General features: G+C 42.0%; 1 protein-coding gene across 1 annotated transcript in view; it reads left to right on the top strand.

The window, feature by feature from the left end:
* Positions 1-16,050, top strand: part of LRP2 (LDL receptor related protein 2) — a 204,885-nt gene extending 188,835 nt beyond the window's left edge. Inside the window, exons 69-79 of the mRNA XM_060257327.1 lie at positions 1,393-1,613; positions 2,042-2,218; positions 2,979-3,098; positions 5,319-5,409; positions 7,068-7,135; positions 7,278-7,395; positions 9,354-9,483; positions 10,806-10,916; positions 11,430-11,537; positions 14,681-14,752; positions 15,422-16,050. Coding sequence (XP_060113310.1) covers positions 1,393-1,613; positions 2,042-2,218; positions 2,979-3,098; positions 5,319-5,409; positions 7,068-7,135; positions 7,278-7,395; positions 9,354-9,483; positions 10,806-10,916; positions 11,430-11,537; positions 14,681-14,752; positions 15,422-15,583 — 1,378 coding nt within the window. The 3' untranslated portion in view covers positions 15,584-16,050. The remainder of the gene's footprint in view (positions 1-1,392; positions 1,614-2,041; positions 2,219-2,978; positions 3,099-5,318; positions 5,410-7,067; positions 7,136-7,277; positions 7,396-9,353; positions 9,484-10,805; positions 10,917-11,429; positions 11,538-14,680; positions 14,753-15,421) is intronic.
* The last annotated feature ends 4,675 nt before the right edge of the window (positions 16,051-20,725 follow it).

Genomic DNA, 20,725 nt, shown 5'->3' with positions numbered 1-20,725 from the left:
GATTCTGTAGGCTATTAAACGACAATAAATAGTCATTATCAGTTAATAGAGCAGAGTGGACTGTCATCACAAGAGCGCTGTTAGCTACTGGAGTGCAAGTCTGGGAACAGGCATCAGTGAAATGAAACAGGTTGTCCCAGTTACTTTGTTGACCATTACATTAGCAGATCCATAACCGTAGCTGAGCAGACCATAGGATGGGGTTGCTGGTTTCCTAAATAACCATATTTCAGTTTTAATTTATGGAATACTTATATATTAGGGAGCCAGTTTGTGTAACTAGCTGCTGACTAGTATTGGGGAGACTGATCCAAATCGCTACCCAGCTGTGGTACTTACTGGATGACCTTGGGCCGATAGCTATCTCTCAGCCTAACCTGTCTCACAAGGTTGTAGTACAAAGGAAGATGGAGGAAGGGTGAGCCATTTATGCTGCCTTGAGCTTGAAGGAGGGACAGGAATTAGAGGCAGTTTATGTATTTATATATTTAAATATTAGAGTCCCACTTTTCTCCTCTGGGGACTCAGAGCGGCTTGTATGTGTGTTATATTCTTCTGATTTATGGTGACCAAATGAATAAATGACCTCCAAAACATCCTGTCATTAGCAGCCTCACTAAGGTCTTGCAAACTGAAGACTGTGGCTTCCTTTATTGAGTCAGTCTGTCTCATGTTGGGTCAAAGGTGACTTACAACAATACAAAAAGCACTCAGTATAAATAAACCAATAAACAAAGAGGAAACTGTATTTTGGTCTAGGGCTGATCCTGTGTTCAGTGGCTGGTATTTGAAAGTACAGGCCCTAAGCTATGGGCTAAGAGCCAAATAATAATAATAATAATAAATAAATTTATTCTTATATCCCGCCCTCCCCCGCCAAAGGCGGGCTCAGGGCAGCTCACAAACATGGAATTCCATGATTCAAGTAAAACAATGTAAAAAGTTTTAAATATAATCAATTACATAATAAATTATTTAAAATAGATAATTTGGTTATCTTTGGTTCATGCCCAAAGACTCATAGCTTCTGACCACACCTAGCCCTATAAAGGTCAGTGAGCTTTATTTTAGCGCATCATAATCTTTCAGCATAATTTATCTCCCAAAATTATGAGATGAGAAATGCTGTAGAAATTATATAGAAAACCACCCAGAAAATGCTTGCAGATAATCAGAGCACGTATTGCAAAATTTAAAATGGATTGTTCAGAGTTGCATGGATTCATTAGGAGGGGTTGAGGGTTTATCGCAGATGATCTGAGATAAAAAGAAATATCTCGGTGAGGAATTGGCAAATGTTTACCAACCTGGTTCTCTCTTAGTAGATATTTTGCTTCTGTAGTGAGGGTATGGTTTGGTATCCTGTATAACCGCTGGTTCTACTCTCATTAGGCTAATGTACTGGACGGACTGGGGAAGACAACCAAAAATTGAGAGTGCCTGGATGGATGGTCAGCAAAGGCAAACCTTGGTCTCCGAGGACCTCGGCTGGCCAACTGGCCTTTCTATTGATTATTTGAACAATGACAGAATATACTGGAGTGATGTGAAGGAAAACCTAATTGAATCTATGAAATCTGACGGGACTGACAGGAAGACTGTTGTGCGGGGAGGTATGAAACTAAACATGGACTAAAGCCATTTTTTTCAAAGTAATCCCAAGACACTTGGGGGTCTGTTCATACTGTGGTAGCAGGTGTTTTGTTAAAGACTACCTTGGGGGACAAGACTTGTTACATAGCGCTAAGATTCAGTAAATGCATACACGGTCGGTCAAGTAGTGCAGCATTTGTGTTGTGCATAATCCGAAGTGATAATTTTATTTCAGTTTTTGTGGCAAAGCCTGAAAACTCGCTGAAAAAGTTAAGTTTGGGTAGAAAATGCTGCCAGGTCTTTGGAACTTCGTTCCCAAAATCAGCATTAATAACCATTAATTCAAATGTATAGAAACGTGTGATGAGAACTGTTTGAAGAGCAAATGTTCACTCTCTGGTGCGGCTGTCCATTTTGCTTATTAACTTCTGTTTTGTTTAACAAAAAGTAAACAGCCCATATAGTCTTGACGTCTTCGAAGGCCATCTCTACTGGATGTCTAAGGAAAGAGGAGAAGTCTGGAAAGAAGACAAATTTGGGAAGGGGGAAAAAGTCAAAGTTCTGACCATCAACCCTTGGCTTACTCAAGTCCGCATCTATCATCAACATAGATGCAGTCAGTCAGGTAATGGGCCAGTAATCAGGTAATGGGTTAGAACCTGCAGTCAGTCAGGTAATGGGTTAGAAGATAAAAGGAAGCACTTCTTCTACCAAAGAGTGATAGAACATGAAATTTGCTGCCACTGGAGGTGGTGGCAGCTACAAGAATAGATGGCTTCAAGAGCGGATTGGATAAACATATGGAGCAGAAGTTCATCAGTGGCTATTAGCCACAAGGTATAGATCGAACTCTCTGCCTGGGGCAAGTGATGCTCTGTATTCTTGGCTCTTGGGGGAGGGGGGAACAGTGGGAGGGCTTCTAGTGTCCTGGCCCCACTGGTGGACCTCCTGATGGCACCTGTTTTTTTGGCCACTTTGTGACAGTGTTAGATGGGCCATTAGCCTGATCCAACATGGTTTCTCTTATGTTCTTATGACCTTGCAAGCTGGCAAGGGACTCCTGTTCTGTTGTTTATCAAGAGGACATCAGGTAGTGTTCACGTCTGCCCAAAACCTGTGGGGTAATACATCTGTTTCCATACCTCCAAGTCCTTTCTCTGATAGGAAACATTGCACTTGCTTATGCATTTTTAGTCAAATTTTATAATTTTAACTGTATTTTTAATTGTTTAAATGTTTTTTATGTTCGCTGCCCTGTGGACATTGATTGAGTGGAAAGGCAGCGTAAAAATGTTTTTAAATAAAACAAAACAAATTTGTTGTCATGTTTTGTATGTTGTATCCAGCTGGTTCTGCAGTTTCCTTTGCCTCATTTTGTCTTGCAGTGGCCAATCCTTGCAAAGATGTCTGCAGCCACCTCTGCTTGTTGAGACCAGGGGGATACTCCTGCGCTTGCCCTCAAGGGGCTCGCTTTGTAGAAGGAAGCTTAACGGACTGTGATGCAGGTAAGGGAGAGCACTAAACCTTGTTTCTTTGCGGAAGCCATTGAATATGTTCCTTTGACAGACCAAACAGAGGTTTTTTCACATGTGGAATATAGCATACTTCACATTAGTGAGGAGCTTACAAACAGCATTGTGGTCTTTCTGGGCAGGGCTTGTGGACTTTCCCTTTTAGGCTGGAAGAAAATAAAACCTTTTTTTTTTGCTCTTGAGTTAAAGAGGAAATGGCACTGTGGCTGCAGGCAGAGTCTCTGTGTGGAAATTGTGTCTTCAGGCAGTCTGAAGTGGGTGGGGGGAGTGCAGTTTAGCACCATCTTTAAAGCTCCTCCCCTTTCATCTCTTTAATGGACTCTTGGAGGGGCAGCTCTGCCAATCACATCAGCCCCACGGCTGGGCCTGCAGGAAGGACAGGTCCCAGCACTACATTCTGCAGGGCCCTTGTGCCTTCTTTCCCTCCCACCTCCCTTCTTGCCTCAGAAAGCCAGTTGCTCATGAAGCTCCCTTATACTGAAACAGACCACTAGTTCCTCACAGTCAGTATTGTCTACTCAGACTGGCAGTAGGCTTCCAGGGTCTTGGGTGGAAGTCTTTCACATCACCTACAGCCTGATCCACAAGCAGATGCTCCACCACTGAGACATGCCCCCTTCCTGGATCACTTTGGGACTCTTGCTTGTCCCTGCATTGAACTTACAGTTGCATGCAGCAGACTACACTGAGATGTAATTATTCCTGAGCCTAGTTGAAATTATAGTATCCCACACTATTCAATAACTGTGAGATGTCATAAAAGTCCTGTCATAAATGTGCATGGTTCACTCTAGCAAACGTCTAACCTGGGGTATCTTCTATATGTCTTATAAAAGATGGATTGCTGAGAATTTCCCTGCAGAGCTGAAGTCTTTACGGATTCTTCCATGCTTATGTAATGACCAACATTTTAATTGGATTAAAGCTCATATTTAAAAGAGAAAAGCAAATTATAGCGCCCCCAAATCACTGAAATTAAGTGTGACAGGTTGAGATGGAGGCCTCTTGCTCTGAATAGACGTGTCTATTTATATGAATGCAGATGGAGTAATTTACTTCCATTCAAATGCTGCTGGCACACAATAGAGCACATAGGGGACCACATGCATTCCCAGAGCCTGCAAAGAGCTGCCAGTGGCAAATTAGTCACTAGAAGTTCCACGTCTTCCATGTCATTGTACCCATGGTCAGTGTACCACATCGCAGATCTGGGTCGAAGGACGATGCTAGGTCATCAGCTTCCGTGGTAATTAAAATAATGTTGCTGTATTTTCTTCAGATGGATAGAATATCAGCTCCTGGGCCCTAATCCTGTTCTTGATGTGTTCGATTGCATTCAGCAAGCCAAACAGGGAAACTCTTACCTAAACACAACAGATGTATCCATCAGGTTTGGCAGGGAACCAACGAGTTGAAAGTAACTTAGATCTCCTACCGGCACTCTGTCTTTCTCAAGGTAGTTGGTGGGGCTTGAAGTAGAAATACTAGAGGTATCCTTTTTGCCATTTTCTTACTGGTACTCTGCCCAACCCATACTGGATTACTTTCGCCCTGAGAATTGAATAAGCATTGCACAACTATTTGCCATGGAAGAGCTCTCTTCTTGATGATGGTGATGACTGCTTGATTAATCACCAGGCTCTGGGCAATGTACAACATGCTTTAAAAACAACATATAAATTAACACAGTACACAGATAAAATTATAAAAACTCATATGGTGCCTTATAGTTTTTTCCTTCATTCTAGACTGCCAAGGCATCTTGTTGTGGGGGGAAAGAAAACTTACAAAGCATCGGGGGGACGGGACTATAAAAAAGGGAGATGCCAGCCAAACACTAAACTATTGCTGCCCTCAACCAAAAGCCTGGTGGTACATCTCTGCCATACAGGCCCTGTGGAATTGCGTTAGATCCCACAGGACCCTGATGTAATCCAATAGAGAGTTCTGCCAGGTCGGGGCCAGGACCAAAAAGGCCCTTGCCTGGTCAAGGACAGCCAGACTTCCCTAAAGCCAGAACATTGTTAGCAGTGGAGTGAAGAACTCTTCCAGGGACATACTGCACAGGTAAAATGCCATTATTGTCACAAATTCCAGGTGGAAGTTTGATCTAAAATAAATAGAGATTGATAAGTGCTTTGCAGGATACATATGGAGCGTTATTAACACACACATGGCTTCTCATTGTTATAGCAATTGAATCCCCTCCTACAATGCCACCAGCATGCAGATGTATGTATGGCGGAACATGCTATATTGATGAAGACGGGCTTCCTAAATGCAAGTAAGTCTGTGGAAAATCTCAGAGGGTTGTCAAGCTTCATGACAGAATGTTTGTTCTTCACAACGTTACAATAGGATGCAATCCAAAGAATGCACAGAGTTCATAAATACTTTGAATTTTTGCTGATGTTTTCCCAATTCAGAGCAGGCAGCCTCCTTTTAAGAATGAACTAAGGGTCGTCTATGGAAAACGTTTCAGAGGAGATCCCAGCTGCATGCATAGTGCCTGTGATCCAGCTTATGTAGCTTTTCTGTTTTGCAGCTTTATAACTTGTCGGATCAAGTCAGGCCTTATTCTCTGAGAAGTATTTTCAATGTCACAATTATGTGATATAGTCATCCTGATGTGTAGAAACCTCACATGGAGACCAGTAAATGAGAAAAACTAGGGTGGATCCATCAATACTCTACTTAGCCTTCCTCCAATTTCCCTCTGTTGGAGGAAGAGCCACATAAGTTGGGAAAAGGTTCCTCAGGCTGGAAGAAAGCTTCAAACTTTGCTCATTTGAGTGTTAAGATATCCCACTGTCTCCAAGGTAGACTTGGTTTGGTAGCTCGAGGATCTGGACCAGAGTAAAATTGTTGGCCATTATCAGTGAGAGAATGTTAAGAATGTCCCCAGGTTTCAGTTATTGCCGACCAGAAGTCACTCTGATGAGATGTGTCCATAGCTGCCCTATATTATGTCTGAAGGCAGATGGAGGGATGAATCAAATGCCTGAATTCTCTCCCACACACAAAATACTCATTGAATGTTCAAAACTAACGTGAGGGGAATGTTCTTGGGTAGGCTTTCATCTCATGTAATCCATGTTGAGTAGGCATAGAGCACATCAGGGGATGGTAGAAGCAAAGGCTCTTTTTCTAGCAGGAGTTCCTCTGTATATTAGCCATGTCCCCCTGATGTAGTCAATCCTCCTAGAGTTTACAGTAGGCCCTGTTCTAAGAGCCCTCTAAGCTCTTGGAGGATTGGCTACATCGGGGGGGGGGGCGTGGTCTAATATGCAGAGGAGCTCCTGCTGGAAAAAGAGCCCTGGAAGCATTCAAACATTCAATCCCCCATGAGGTGATGCAGACCACCAAATCACACTGGCCGTCTGCTCACCTGTTGCAGCTCCAAATGTGTGTGTAATGTTAAAGATCTGCTATCTGTCTAGAATGATCAATCAACAAACCATACAGCAGCTCCCCAGTTGATGGCTGGGTTGTTGCCTAAATATCAAAGCAAATACCTCGTGATGAGTAACTGGAAAGGCTACAGGTGTTTAAAACAAAAAAAAAGATGTTCAGAGTGCAAGTGACTCTGATACCTATTCAAAAGAAAAACCAAAGAATCTCCCCTCCCCTCCCAAAACCCTCAAAAGCACATTTTAATTCAGCTTATCCTGTAGGGGCCACTAATGCTCCATTGAAACGGAACCTGTTCTCTAATATTTTAAAACTGATTACTTTCTTTGTGACTCAGCATTCCTGCATGCTCATTTCTCACTAAACAGCAAGCAGACCTTTTTCCCCTTTGTACTTCCAGTAGAACATGTAATTACTAAGGAATTGATGGGTTTTTTTAAAGTAGTGTCTTGTAGGTATTCTTTCCAGACTAATAAATACAACTATGTTTCTGCAGTCAATGCCAGTTAGGTATCTCCCTTCCATTCACAGGTGCTCATATGGATACACTGGAAGTTACTGTGAAGTAGGATTGTCCAAGGGAACACCTCCTGGAACCAGTAAGCTTTCAAACCAGCTTTTATATAGAACCATCAAACATGAGCTTTAAGGGCTTTGGAGGAGAGCCAGTCTAGAATTCCATGTTGGAAATTCCAGCTGTAGAGTTGATCTTGCCTGCTGACTCTTTTTCTTCTGTTGCAGCAGTGGCTGTGTTGCTGACTGTCATTTTGATAGTAATCATTGGAGCTTTGGCTGTTGGCGGCTTTTTAAATTACCGACGGACAGGTTCCCTCTTACCATCACTTCCCAAACTCCCAAGGTAGGTTTTGCGTGGGTGATAACAGGCCTGAGGAAACATCTGGTTAGTTCCTGCTCTGTTCTCTTTCTGCATATGATTATTTCAAGATACCTTGCGTGCTCTCTTGGTTGCAATAAAAAAAAAAGTTTCTGGAGGAGTTGGCCACTGGTGAACTAACAGCAATAAACCCATGCCTGTTTTTAATTTTTGCTTTGTTTTGTCTGAGTGTCTTCAGTTTGCATTTAAAAATCAGAGGAAGGGCAAGAGTATGTATGGCCAGCACTCTTGGTTGCAGCGTTCTGCTTGAAATTCATTGAAAGCATTCCTGTCAGCAGCAGAGAATAGGACTCACAATAATGGGTTTGCATTACAGGTGGAAATGTACCAGCTGGATATTAGGAAAAGGGGTTTTTTTTTACAGTAAGAGTAGTTCAGCAGTGGAATCAGCTACCTAGGGAAGTGGTGAGCTCCCCCTTGCTGGCAGTGGCTTGATAAACGCTTGTCAAGGATGCTCTAGGCCAGGGATGACAAATGTGTGACCCGGATGCTGAATCAGGCCCCCCAGAGGGCCCCTGTCAGACCCATGAGCAAGTCTGCTTCCTTCTCCCTCTCTCTTGCTTCCTTCAGTTATCAGAGACTGATAAATAAAATATTGCAAGAGTGCCAATCTTTTAAGCATGTTTTATTTAAAGTTTTAATAAAAAAATCTTTAAATGTATTTGTCTGTGTCCTTAAGTTTGTGTCTCCACTACCTGGCATTACATTTTATTACATATGGCTTGGCCTGACAAGGCCTCATTTATGTCATATCCGTCCCTCGTAACAAATGTGTTTGCCACCTCTGCTCTAGGTTGGTCCTGCGTGGAGAGGGGGTTGGACTACATGGCCTGTATGGCCCCTCCCAACTCTATGCTTCTAACAACCATTTAGATCACTAAGCATTTTTCCAGTTGATTTCAGTGGGATTCAGATTGTACCTGAAGTGCTGATGGATGCAGAAGGCCCAAGGCTCAGGGGAGGGATGGTGGCTTAGTGGTAGAGCATCTGCTTGGGAAGCAGAAGGTCCCAGGTTCAATCCCCGGCATCTCCAAAAAAGGGTCCAGGCAAATAGGTGTGAAAAACCTCAGCTTGAGACCCTGGAGAGCCGCTGCCAGTCTGAGAAGACAATACTGACTTTGATGGACCAAGTGTCTGATTCAGTATAAGGCAGCTTCATATGTTCATAAGGCAACCGTTGTGTTCCTCTGTATCCATAGAAGGTGATAGTCCTCTGAGAGGTCTTTATGAAAACAGACTATGTCAGTCGGCTGTCACTCAAACTGATCATCCTGAAAAGCAAATAAAATGCTATGTACTTAGTTACACACCCCAGTCCCAATCCCTGTTTGTGCAGAATTGCTACACAAGATGGCTTTCTCATATCCTTCCGTGGACAAAGAAATATATACAGAACTGTGTTTGTACTGTTCCACTGTACCCACATGTACATGTGGTGTGGCCCATTGCATCTGAAGCAGCTGTGTGTGTCTGTTTCATGGGGCATAGTCAGCTGTCTGCCATAATGTACATTCAGTGGAACCCTTTATGTATTACTGATTGGGTATGGTGTGTACTTGAAATATGCAGCTGCATATACCTGTTTCATATCTCCCTCCCATATGTACATTCAGTGGAATAGTATTGCTGCTGACGTGTTTTTCACAGATTCTGTAAAATTTGCCATATCAATTAATCATGATTTTATCAGCCATAGACTACGAATGGGGATATTTAAATATTGTGACATTCTGTCAGTGAAAATTCCTGAGTACTTTTTCTAAAGAAATAATTCAGCATTCTGTTTCTGTGTACTTCGAAGAACTGTTATCCTATTAATGTCCCTTTCCTCCAAATTAGAACTGTGCAAGTGTTTAGAAAGGAATCTTTTATTTTTACATCTACCGGTATTTTGAGTGAAAAAAATATTCTTGTTTTCACAGTTTAAGCAGTCTTGTGAAATCCACGGAAAATGGCAATGGGGTAACATTCCGATCAGGAGCTGATGGGACCATGAACATTAGTGTGTCTGGTTTTGGAGCTGAATCAGCGATTGACAGAGCAATGCAAATGGTGAGCATTTTCTTCCAATGAAGCGTCTTAGGTTTTGTTTTGTTTTTAAAAGTTATATGCAATGAGGAACATTTTATATACAAAATATATATAATGTGCACTTTTTAAATTATCATCATCCACTTGGAACTTCTTTTCTGCTGGCTCAGGCTTCACGTAAGAGATCAGTTGGGGAGGGTGTCAGCTGTGAATGATATATCAGAAAAGTTTTAGAAGTGTCTTTAAAAATGGGTCAACACTTTCTCTAAACATGCTGTCCTTAGGAGGTAAAGAGAATATTAACTTGGTTGGAATCTTTGGAATCTATGTGAGGATTTTCATAATGTAATATACATTAACATATTACATCTTTTCTTGATCTTTTTGTTCTATCAAAGTAGACCTTTCCTCCATTTTTAATTAGTTCAGAGAACCGTCCTGTCTAGCTACATGTCAGTTATCCTGTTGTCCTAGAGAAGAACAGGATTTTTTTTGGAAAAAACAGGATTTTTTTTGGAAAAACAGGAAACTGACTAGAAGCTGCAGGGGGCCTGGGAGAGCGGAACTGCTGCTTCTAGTCAGTTTCACTGGAAACTGACCAGCAATGCACACACTGGCACCCGGCTATCTGGAAAAACGAAGCAAACACAAACCAAATGACATGCCAAGAAAAAAGACTGGTTTGTTTCATGTTTGGGTGTGGTGGAATCAGACGAACCAGTTTGGAATGAACCATGAATTGACCATTTTGGGCACAAATCATGATTTGTGGTTCAGTTTGTGCCCATCCCTATCACTGGCTATGGGAAACAGGTTCATTTTTAACCCCCATTCCATATTGATTTACATGTACATACTTGAAAAGCACCTCCTTGATTTGATGATCCCATGCTCAATTCCCTCTACATAGAACTTGGGATGCTGTAATGGTTGAATTTGCTGGGTTGAATATGTGCCAGGGGGGTGGGTTGTTGTGTTTTGAAGATAAATTGTTTATCACGCTCACTTGAGCATTAGCATTGCAAAACTGTCTTCTGCTGAGTAAGATCACTGGCCTGTCAAGGTCAGTATAGCCTTATTCTACCTGGTCACTGTTCTCCAAATCTCGCGCAGAGGTCTTTCATATCACCCTCTGTGTTATCGTTCTAACTGGAGTTGCTAAGGATTGAACCTAAGATCTTCTGCTTGCAAAGAAGATGCTTTACTAAGACAAATTATCTTCCTCAGTGCCACCAAGCAACAACATGGCTGCATGTAGCAATTATGATGTTATCATTTATGTTATGGCTTGCTTTAATACATCTTACATTGGATGGGAGCTAACATTTCACTATTATTCTTAGAATGAAAGCTTTGCTACAGAAACCGGGAAGCAGCCTATCACATTTGAAAACCCAATGTATACAACAAAAGACAGTGGCGAAGTTGATGCGAACACCACTCCTCCTACACAAGTAAGGGAGAAAAGTGAAACCTGGCTTTCTTCTCTTGCTGAATTGTTCTATTTGATCTAATTATTACTAAACTTCTTCTTTTCTCCGCTTTGGTCTTCTCAAACCATCTATGGGAACAAGTTAAGTCAAGTTTATTTGTCTTGGCCGTAACCCATAACAAAATTCAGGATTATAAAAATTAACAACTTCAGTACGTAGAGTTGCAAAACTGTGAAGCCTTTTCCTCTGGGGAAAAAATCTGTCGGTGTTAAATGTACAGTCTGTTTCATGGGTAGCTAGAAAATCCAGGAGAACCATAATGTGCCCCATTGAATATAACATGTGCTGTTATTCGTTGAAACCATGCCAGCTTTTCCACAATAGACTAATTCATGTGCACCTCAGAGGCTGTGAAAGAAACCTCTGCTTTGGATTTTCTTTAGCTGAACAGGAAAGTAAGTGGTGGCGGATACCAGCGCTATCTCATATACAAAAATACAAAACACATGGTATGTTTTTATATCATGCCGTTAGGTCACAGCTTCCGGCAGTGGAGAAAATGAGAACTTTGAGAATCCAATCTATGCTGCATCTATATCCAGTAGCGTGCCCCAGCCTCCAGCAAGTGCAGAAACGCCCCAGGTAACTGACTTCTGCTTTGTAGCATGTGCTGGAATCAAATGTTCATGGAGCTCTCAGAAGAAAAGTTTTGTATCCCATGGTGCTCAGGCTCACAGATGCAAACCACTTTCAGCAGACTGGAGCATAATTTAGACAGTGACTTGGATCCTGCAAAATCACACTAATAATGTTTTCTAGTCTGTGGAATCTTGCGAGCAAAAATCCTGCGTCATGAGGATTGAGCACTGGCTGCCAATAATATACCGAGTCTGGTACAAGGTGCTGGTTATTACCTTTAAAGCCCTATATGGTCTAGGACCTGCCTACCTTAGGGACCGTCTCTTCCCATATGTTCCCCAGAGAGTACTGCGATCTGGCTCCCAAAATCTGCTCGTAATCCCCGGGCCTAAGGAGGCCCGGTTGAAGTCAACCAGGGACAGGGCCTTCTCAATAACAGCCCCTTGCTGATGGAACCAGTTACCAGAAGAGGTCAGGGCCCTGCGGGATATTGGACAATTCCGCAGGGCCTGTAAGACAGGCCTCTTCCGGTTGGCCTATAACTGACCGGTACCAAACCACTAAAGTACCAAAAACTGAAGGAAGTGTATGGATTGCATGCTGTTGGACGAACGCAGTTTTTAATGTTTTTTTAATGTTTTAATTTCTTAACTATGTTAATTGTTATTATATTTAAATTTGAACTTTATGTTAGAATCTTTGTATTGTGAGCCGCCCTGAGCCCGCCTTGGTGGGGTTAGGGCGGGATATAAATCAAATAAATAAATAAATGAGCTACTGGCCTTAAAGTTGTGAGGAAGCTATTTGGCTGCTGCATAAATTAGTTTGCTTAGGGAGCAATCCTTCCTGAGCTAAGAAAAAATGTGTGAGCCAAAGGCTAAAAAAAACCTGTGAACTTGCTCACACTAACTCAGCTTAGAGGGAACACTGATCACCACTGGTGGTAGCACAATTTCTTCTGCTGGCCCTCCCACTTGATTTGAATTGCTGGCAGGGGTGGCTCTGAGGCTTGAGGGTTACCACTGGTGGTAGCACAATTTCTCCACTTCCCTCATGCTGCTGAAGTCCAAAATGACTCCTGAAGTACTGCTCCTGGCGGGGGAGTGAGAGGGCTGCCCTTGCACAATGTAAAGGCCCTGCTGACCAGCTGGTAAGCAGGGCTTATAAATCATGCAGGGAGGCTGGCGGCGACTTCTGCCAGCCCTCCCGTGCTATTTGGATCGCCAGTGGGGGCAGGGGTGACCTCAAGCTTTGGCAGCAGTGGAGAACCAAGGCCACGGCCTTCCCTCTGAACCTCTGCTGCAGCTTGAAGGCTGCCCTTACCAGCGATTCAGCTCACACTAGAGGACTAACATGGAAATGTGTATAAATACGTTTTAGTGCAAGCTTAAATGAAACTTAAACAAAACAAAACTAAATGGCGTGGGGAGGTTGGCTGCTTCTGCCGGCCCTCCCACTTGATTTGAATTGCTGGCAGGGGTGGCTTTGAGACTTGAGCCAGTACAAACTGTTAAACACAACTGAAGGAAGGTTTAAATTTTAAAAAAAATCTCCATCTCTCTGACTTTTCTCTGTCTTCATAGTATCTTCTACCATTTCTTGCTCCCTTAATTTCACCTTTTTCTCCCTTTATCTTTTGTTCACCCTCTTGTCTTGCTGCTGTCTGTGCCTCAAACAGACTCTTCCTCTTTGTTCACCAAACGTCTCTCCTTCTCCTGTTTTCATCCTGCTCCACCACTTTCTGACTTTCCAGTCACACCAATTATGAGTTTATCTCTGGTCTCCATTCCTTAAGTCATAATAAATACTCTTGGTAGATAGTACATTAGTTTTGTGTTCTGTGCACCAATTAACACATCACTGGCATTATTAGAATCAGGGCTTCTTTTGTAGCAGGAACTCCTTTGCATATTAGGCCACACACCCCTGATGCAGCCAATCCTCCAAGAGCTTACAGTAGGCCCTATACTAAGAGCCCTGTAAGCTCTTGGAGGATTGGCTACATCAGGAGTGTGTGGCCTAATATGCAAAGGAGATCCTGCTACAAAAAAAACCCTGATTAGAATTCACTACTACAAGTAGTACTAACATAACTCCTAGTGGTAGTACCAAAAGCAGTAGGAAGAGAGAGACTGAAACTAGTATGCCACTCTGCATAAAATCTATCTAAGATGGATCCAGGGCAACACTGTGGCATTAGTAACTGCATGGAATCTTCAGTCATCCCACAGTATGTGGTTAATACCATCACTAGCATGTCTCTGTTTATTATCCTTCCCTTCCTTCAAGGAGCTTAGGGCAGTCTACATAGTTCAACCCTTAAAACAAGCTTGCAAGGTGAGTTAGCCCAAGGTCACCCAATGAGCTTCATGGACAAGTATGGATTTTGAACCAGGCTCTCTCCATTCCTCATTCCTATAACCATTGTGCTGTGCTGCCTCTATAATGGTTGCACAATGATCCCATTGCAAGGCAGTCAGTCATTGCACTGTTCCTTTATACGTGATGCCCGGTATGCTTCTCATGTGGCATCTTCCTGGGTCCAAATATTCTTGCCCTTCTAGCTGTTAATTGCTGTCGGTTTATATAGCCCCCAAATTCTGTTATTTCAGAGTAAGGCATGCATGACACATGCCCATGGGCGATCTATAGCGATGCACACTTTTGCATGTTAATTAAATGTGGATTTATTTATTTATTTTAGTAGATTTATATTTCACCCTTTCCCATGGGAGGGCTGAGGGTGGATTACAGACATAAATAAATAACAGTTAAAACCCAACAGTAAAATAATAATAAAACAATATCAAAACAGAGACAGTAAGATAAAAATACAGCATAGGCTTCCCTACTTATATCTTGTCAAGGTGTGACTCTTTGCTCTTGTTGGATGTGGACCCTTTGGGCAAGTGCCATCACAGGGAAACTCACACCAAGCACTGACTAAGCAGTGGGCTTTGATGGCAGAGCTTCCTAGCACAAATGTCAGCGCAGCTAATCGGGTGCTGCTGCACCATCAAGTTTGTGTATTTGCCAGAACCCTTCTTACTCTCTCCTTAAGTTAATTGCCTGTCACTGAGTCATCCATGAACCCAAAATAGTTACCAGTCAAAATATTCCCCTTAATTGATTTTTCCCCCCTTCAGGAGACAAAGTGGAACTTCTTCAAAAGAAAACTGAAGCAAAGTACAAACTTTGAGAATCCAATCTATTCGGAGGTAATGCTGAGTTTTATGAGAATTGTTCAAGCCTGCTTAATGTTTATGCTGTTTTTATGCCCTGGCTGCATTGGTTTTCTTTTTTTTTAGTGCTGCTTTACAATTTTATCATATGTTTTAAACCTCCTCAAGAGCAGGTTCTCTGGAGAGACAGCATATATATGTTCTCAGTCAGGCCTCAGATTCAGTGGGAGCTCACAGGAGCATAGCTCCTGGACCTTTCTGAGAGTTCCACCTCCTCCTGAGAGTTCCACATCTTTGCCCATTGTGCAGCTGCATAACAATCCCTAGGTGAGCTCCACCACCTATTTTTCTACAAAATGATCCCTGTTCTCAGTAATAAAGATGAAGAGGTAGTTGCTTGCCCTGTGAGAAGGTTCTACTATTAAATCTCCTGGCAATCCAGTGTCCTTTTGATCAGGCATTCTCTAAGTGCACATATGGCTCCCCAATCTTCAAGGGCCCTCTATGAGTGATGAGATGCAACTCTGTGCATACAAGAGTTGGTGTAGCATGCTGGCTAAGAATTACCTATGAGGGAAATCCCTGATTCAAGTTTTGCCTCTTTTAAAAATTTTCTAAGAGGCCTTAGGTGAACTATGATGCCCCCCACCGCCTGCCCAATGTGTAGTACAAGAATGACCATTTTTGACCTGCCCTTTGTTGCAGATGGAAAAGGAACACCGAGGAGATGCTGAGAACATTCCTCCTCCATCAGCGTCCCCACCTCAGAAGATCATTCTCAGGAGAGACCAACCATTGGCCTACTCAGCAACTGAGGATTCGTTCAACGACACTGCGAATCTTGTCAAAGAGGACTCTGTTGTATAACCAGCTCACATAGGGAATAATTAGGAACACCCATTTGCACATATATTTTTGTAAACAGAAGGAAGAAACAGTTCGCTTCTCTTTATAAAAGAAATATATTTAGTCTTTTTAGCTGGAGACCTCTGTTGGAACCATGCCTTGTATGTTTGTTTGTTTTTTTACACATGCAATGCCAACGCCTATTTTTATGAGAAATTATCACGGTGTACTATATGTATATCTTTGCACTGACACTCTCAGAAAGAAATGTTATAAATATACTGTACATTTGTAAATTTCTGAAAGATTATCTGGTTGTTGATGTTTTAGTACAAATCGATTCTTATTAGGGATCTCTCTATAAATGATTATATTAAATAAAATAGAAGAGAACATAGTGCCATCTACTGAGCGACAAAAGACCTTTGGGATGTATATTTACGGGCAGCACCTTGCTAAGCATGTACCACCATGTACTTACATGTATTTCTGCTACATGTCTGATCTACCATTGATCATACCAGAGTACACTTTCTGCTATATTACTATTACAGAGAACACAAACAATTCACAAAGCACTGGCTCAGGTGCCAACTAGTGTTTCTGCAAGCTCAAGGATTTCCATCTGCATTTCCATCTGTTTCCTAGGTAAAAGATAAGGGGGTGCTCTGGGCTGTTGTGTCTTGCTTCCTCCCCTCCCACAACAGCCCAGAGCGCCCCCTTATCTTTTACCTAGGAAACAGATAACAAGATTTTGGGGGCATTTGGGGCTGCTACAGGAAAGAGGAAGCAGGAAAATCACACCATAGGCAAAAATTCTGCAGCTGCAGATACACGAGTCTGGATCCAGTCCACTGTTTTGAAAAATAATACAGCAGGTGGCACAATTTATTTTCTTGTACTACTATTTTTCCTGGCAGAAATACAGTAATATTTCCCCTGAAACATTATCATTTTTTCCCCCTGAGGCATCGCTTTAAAATATCGTTAATGATGTTCATGGGGAACAAAGACATGTTTTACATGTTACTACTTTCACATTTCATTTAATGTGATTTTTTTCATGATGATCAGTGAAATAATGCTTCTCTCAGCTGAAGTCTCTAAAGTCATTTATACCATGATTAAACTGATAGCCACTGGCTATCCAAAAATGTTCTATTTCTTTGCCCATTGCATTCAGGCAAGGCAGGTATACTTTAATATGAGCCATCTCTCTTTTTCTCTCTCAATTCCTTTTTCTTCCAATGTGAAAATGTTTAATATTGTTGACTATTTATTTCCTGAGGTGGGCAATAATAGAAAGGGAAACCGTTTTTACTGATGCAGCCTTTGTACTGTACATCTTGTTAGCTTTACTACTGATTTGCTGGTTTAGTTGGTCTAATTTGGACCCTTCAAAAAAAGTCACCCTAGGAATGTATAGTGTGTTATTTAGTGTTCCTGGCCTAGCTGCTCATCTAATTCCAGGACTTCTAAATTTATAACGAATGAGACTTCTGCTGTTTGGATTATTTAAACTTGACTTCTCAATGTTACATGCTATCCCTCTTTTAATAAGCTTGGTTTTATTGCCTTGATATGTATTTTGATTAGACAAGACAACTGGAAAATGCTGCTTCTGAATAAATCTAATAAATGTGTGCTTTTATCAATGCCTGTTTTATAAACAATCGAATCTAGCACAGTAGGCGGCAAGCTCATCTAACCTACAAGTACTGTGGGGAAAAATAGAACCTGTACTGCATGCCAATAACAGTGATAAAGCAAAGGCAAACTTGATGATAGAACTCTTTCAGATTTAAAAGGGCAATCAGTCAAGGAAGTGATTCCAGTGTAGTCGTTTGTACTGGGAAGTATCGCCAGGAAATGGGAAGTGCCTTGAAATTTACCCTTGTATGTGGACATGTTCACAATTACAAATGTAGAAAAGGGGTTGTTAAATTCCAATGAAAGGATGTCAGTCACTGATTTCCCACTCACACCGCTCTCACATTCTTCTCAGCGAGGCTTCCTTCCGATTTCACACTATCTGCCCTGGGGCTGCAAGTAGCGTCAGCGTTTTCGGACAGCAAACAGAAACCTCTAAAACCAGTTTCTGTTTGCCTCGCAAAAACACCGATGCTACTTGCAGCCCCAGGGCAGATAGTGTGAAATCGGAAGGAAGCCCCGCTGAGAAGAGGAATGTGAGAGCGGCATAAGGTGAGTGAGAAATCGGTCAGTGTTTCAGAATTCTCTGCAAAACCTGAGATTTTGTGCCTGGACCTCCCCAGTCCTAGTTCAGTACCCTTACCACAGTCATGCTCTCTCTTTTTAAAAACGGAACCTGTAACAGCGGGGTATAGTGCTTAGAGAGGCAGACAAGATTCTGGTTGACCTGGCTTTAAATCACTGGTCTGCCAGAAAAGGTCTGAGGGTCAATCACACACACTCAGCCTAATTTGTCTCCAAGGGTTGCTCTAAAACAAGAAAGGGAGAATGATGGGTGCTGCCCATGTATTTAAAAAGTACATGCACTTTAAACAATTGCGGATTCTGCCATTTCCCAGCTGAGATGAAGATAGTTGCGGTCAGGGCTTTTTTGATAGAAAAAACCCAGCAGGAACTCATTTGTATATTAGGCCACACCCCCTGGTGTCACCATTGTTTCACACGGCTTTTGCGGGGAAAGCCCAGCAGGAACTCATTTGCATATTAGGCCACACCCCCTAATGCCAAGCCAACCGTAACTGCATTCCTGCTCAAAAAAAGCCTGGTTGCAGTCACCAGCAACCACAGTGGACTGCCGGGCTATACTGGGACCCGCAGCTGTCTTGTGAGGGGGGGGGGGGGGCTGAGCTCCAGATTTGGAACTGGGCCTGTATATCACCAGTGGTGTGTGTGTGAAAACGGATTCTGCATATCATGATGGGAGAGGATATGCTGGTTCTTTTGTGCATTTAATGGGTAAAGCAAAATAAGCGTGAATTATTTGTCCTTCTGTTTCCCTGAAATATAAGAACAACCTGGGTGCCTCTCCCACTATAAGTTGCAGGCCTCAGATTCAGCGGGAGCTCACAGGAGTGCAGCTCCCGAACCTTTCTGAGAGTTCCACCTCCTCCTCCCCACTTTGTCCATTGAATATTAGGTGCAGCTACATAACAATTCCACCACCTATTTTTCTACAAAGCAACCCCTGATAAGCTGTATGCGCTCTCTTACCCCACAACAACTCTTTTTGGAAGCAAAGTGGTTCATGGATGCACATATGAACATCCATCTCTCATGATTACAACCAATTAAGTTTGGCTGCGAGACTTCATTAACTGCATTTTCATTTCATGATTTATGAACCATGTGTGCCCTTTTTGGACGAAGACAAAGCAGGGGTGGGGAGACTCTTATCAGTGTAGAAAGCTTTATATCAGTTTTCAGAGCTTTTACTGATAATTGCCTTGGCCTGATATAAATGAATTAGCATACTCAATTGATCTGCTGTTAGTTTAAGTGTCTTTAAGGCAATTTGTTGCAGAGATCGTATTTGAATCCAGCATAGCATTTCGACTAATGTTTGCTCAGGACAACCTTTCTGTTGGGCTGCTGCACGGCCCTGTTGTAATTCTTTGCGTGTGGTAAACTTAACTGAACTGGCTATTAATGATCAACCTGCTACCCTACAGCAAACAAAACCTTTATCCTTTCTGCTTTCAGAAATAGTGTGCACATCAAATCAATGACTGAGCAAAAATTTAATAGAAAACATTCAGCATTCTTTCCTCCTAGACAGAGCTTAATTTGTTTTAAGTTCATCAGGTTTTCAGGCATGCAAGACAGGAATAGATGGAAGTGCCCTTGAGCACATACAAGGTGTATTCCCCCTCACCACTGTAGCCCTGTATTCATTTGTTTTAAGTGGCCTGCCTCATTTCCTCATAACAGGTTCCTCAAGTCAGTTTATGATAAATGCAATAAATAATAATTTGTGCTGTGTTAATTTTTCTGCAAATATAAAAACCATAAAGGTTCACGGTTGTAAATTAGTGCAACGTATCCAAACTATTGAAGTGTTTAATTCCAAAAATCTTTAAAATATATTTAGCAGAAAGCTGATAACATCAATTTACACAGGTGAATTCCTATGACATCAAATTGACTCGGCAAAAACCAAGCAAACCGGGAAAACTTGAATCATCAGTCCAGGATATATCAAATTCCACCACAATTATTTTCACACTTTATGAGGCAATCATAGAGCTATTTTTCAGAGATTGTCAGTGGTGCAAGAGTTCAACCCCAATTCCATGAGTTGATCACGGGGCCGCACGCTGGAGCTGGCCGTTTCACACTGAATGGCTTCATCAGATGTTCAAACCGGAGTCTTGAAGTATTTCACATCTAAACATAAGAACATAAGAGAAGCCATGTTGGATCAGGCCAATGGCCCATCCAGTCCAACACTCTGTGTCACACAGTGGCCAAATATATATATTTGGCCACTGTATATATACACACACACTGTGACTAATAGCCACTGATGGACCTCTGCTCCATATTTTTATCTAACCCCCTCTTGAAGCTGGCTATGCTTGTAGCCTCCACCACCTCCTGTGGCAGTGAATTCCACATGTTAATCACCATTTAGGTGAAGAAGTACTTCCTTTTATCCGTTTTAACCCGACTGCTCAGCAATTTCATCGAATGCCCACGAGTTCTTGTATTGTGAGAAAGGGAGAAAAGTACTTTTTTCCCGGCTTTCTCCATCCCATGCAGAATCTTGTAAACTTCTATCATGTCACCCCGCAGTCGACGTTTCTCCAAGCTAAAGAGCCCCAAGCCTTTTAACCTTTCTTCAGAGGGAAAGTTTTCCAACCCTTTAATCATTCTAAACATAAACAACATTACAAACCATACAATTTTGGGCTTAAATACGAATAGTAAATTCTTAAAAAATACTTAATAAAACTTACATTCATTAATCAATACGTTCAACATTCCGAGTCAAGATTGCTGGCTCCTCCCAGGAAGTCCAGAAAGGATGCCCGGGAGTCTCACACTTTAAACGATCTTAATTGTGCACAGCTGCAAATAAGCCGCTACAGGTTTAAAGGTACAGTAACACCATACATTTGTATAAAAATTGTTACCATCAAGAGAAGCAATTCATTGAAGAACAGCAAAATATAT

Source organism: Heteronotia binoei, chromosome 16, assembly GCF_032191835.1.
Source record: "Heteronotia binoei isolate CCM8104 ecotype False Entrance Well chromosome 16, APGP_CSIRO_Hbin_v1, whole genome shotgun sequence".
Lineage (NCBI taxonomy): Eukaryota > Metazoa > Chordata > Lepidosauria > Squamata > Gekkonidae > Heteronotia > Heteronotia binoei.
This window is presented reverse-complemented; position numbering and strand designations above follow the sequence as displayed.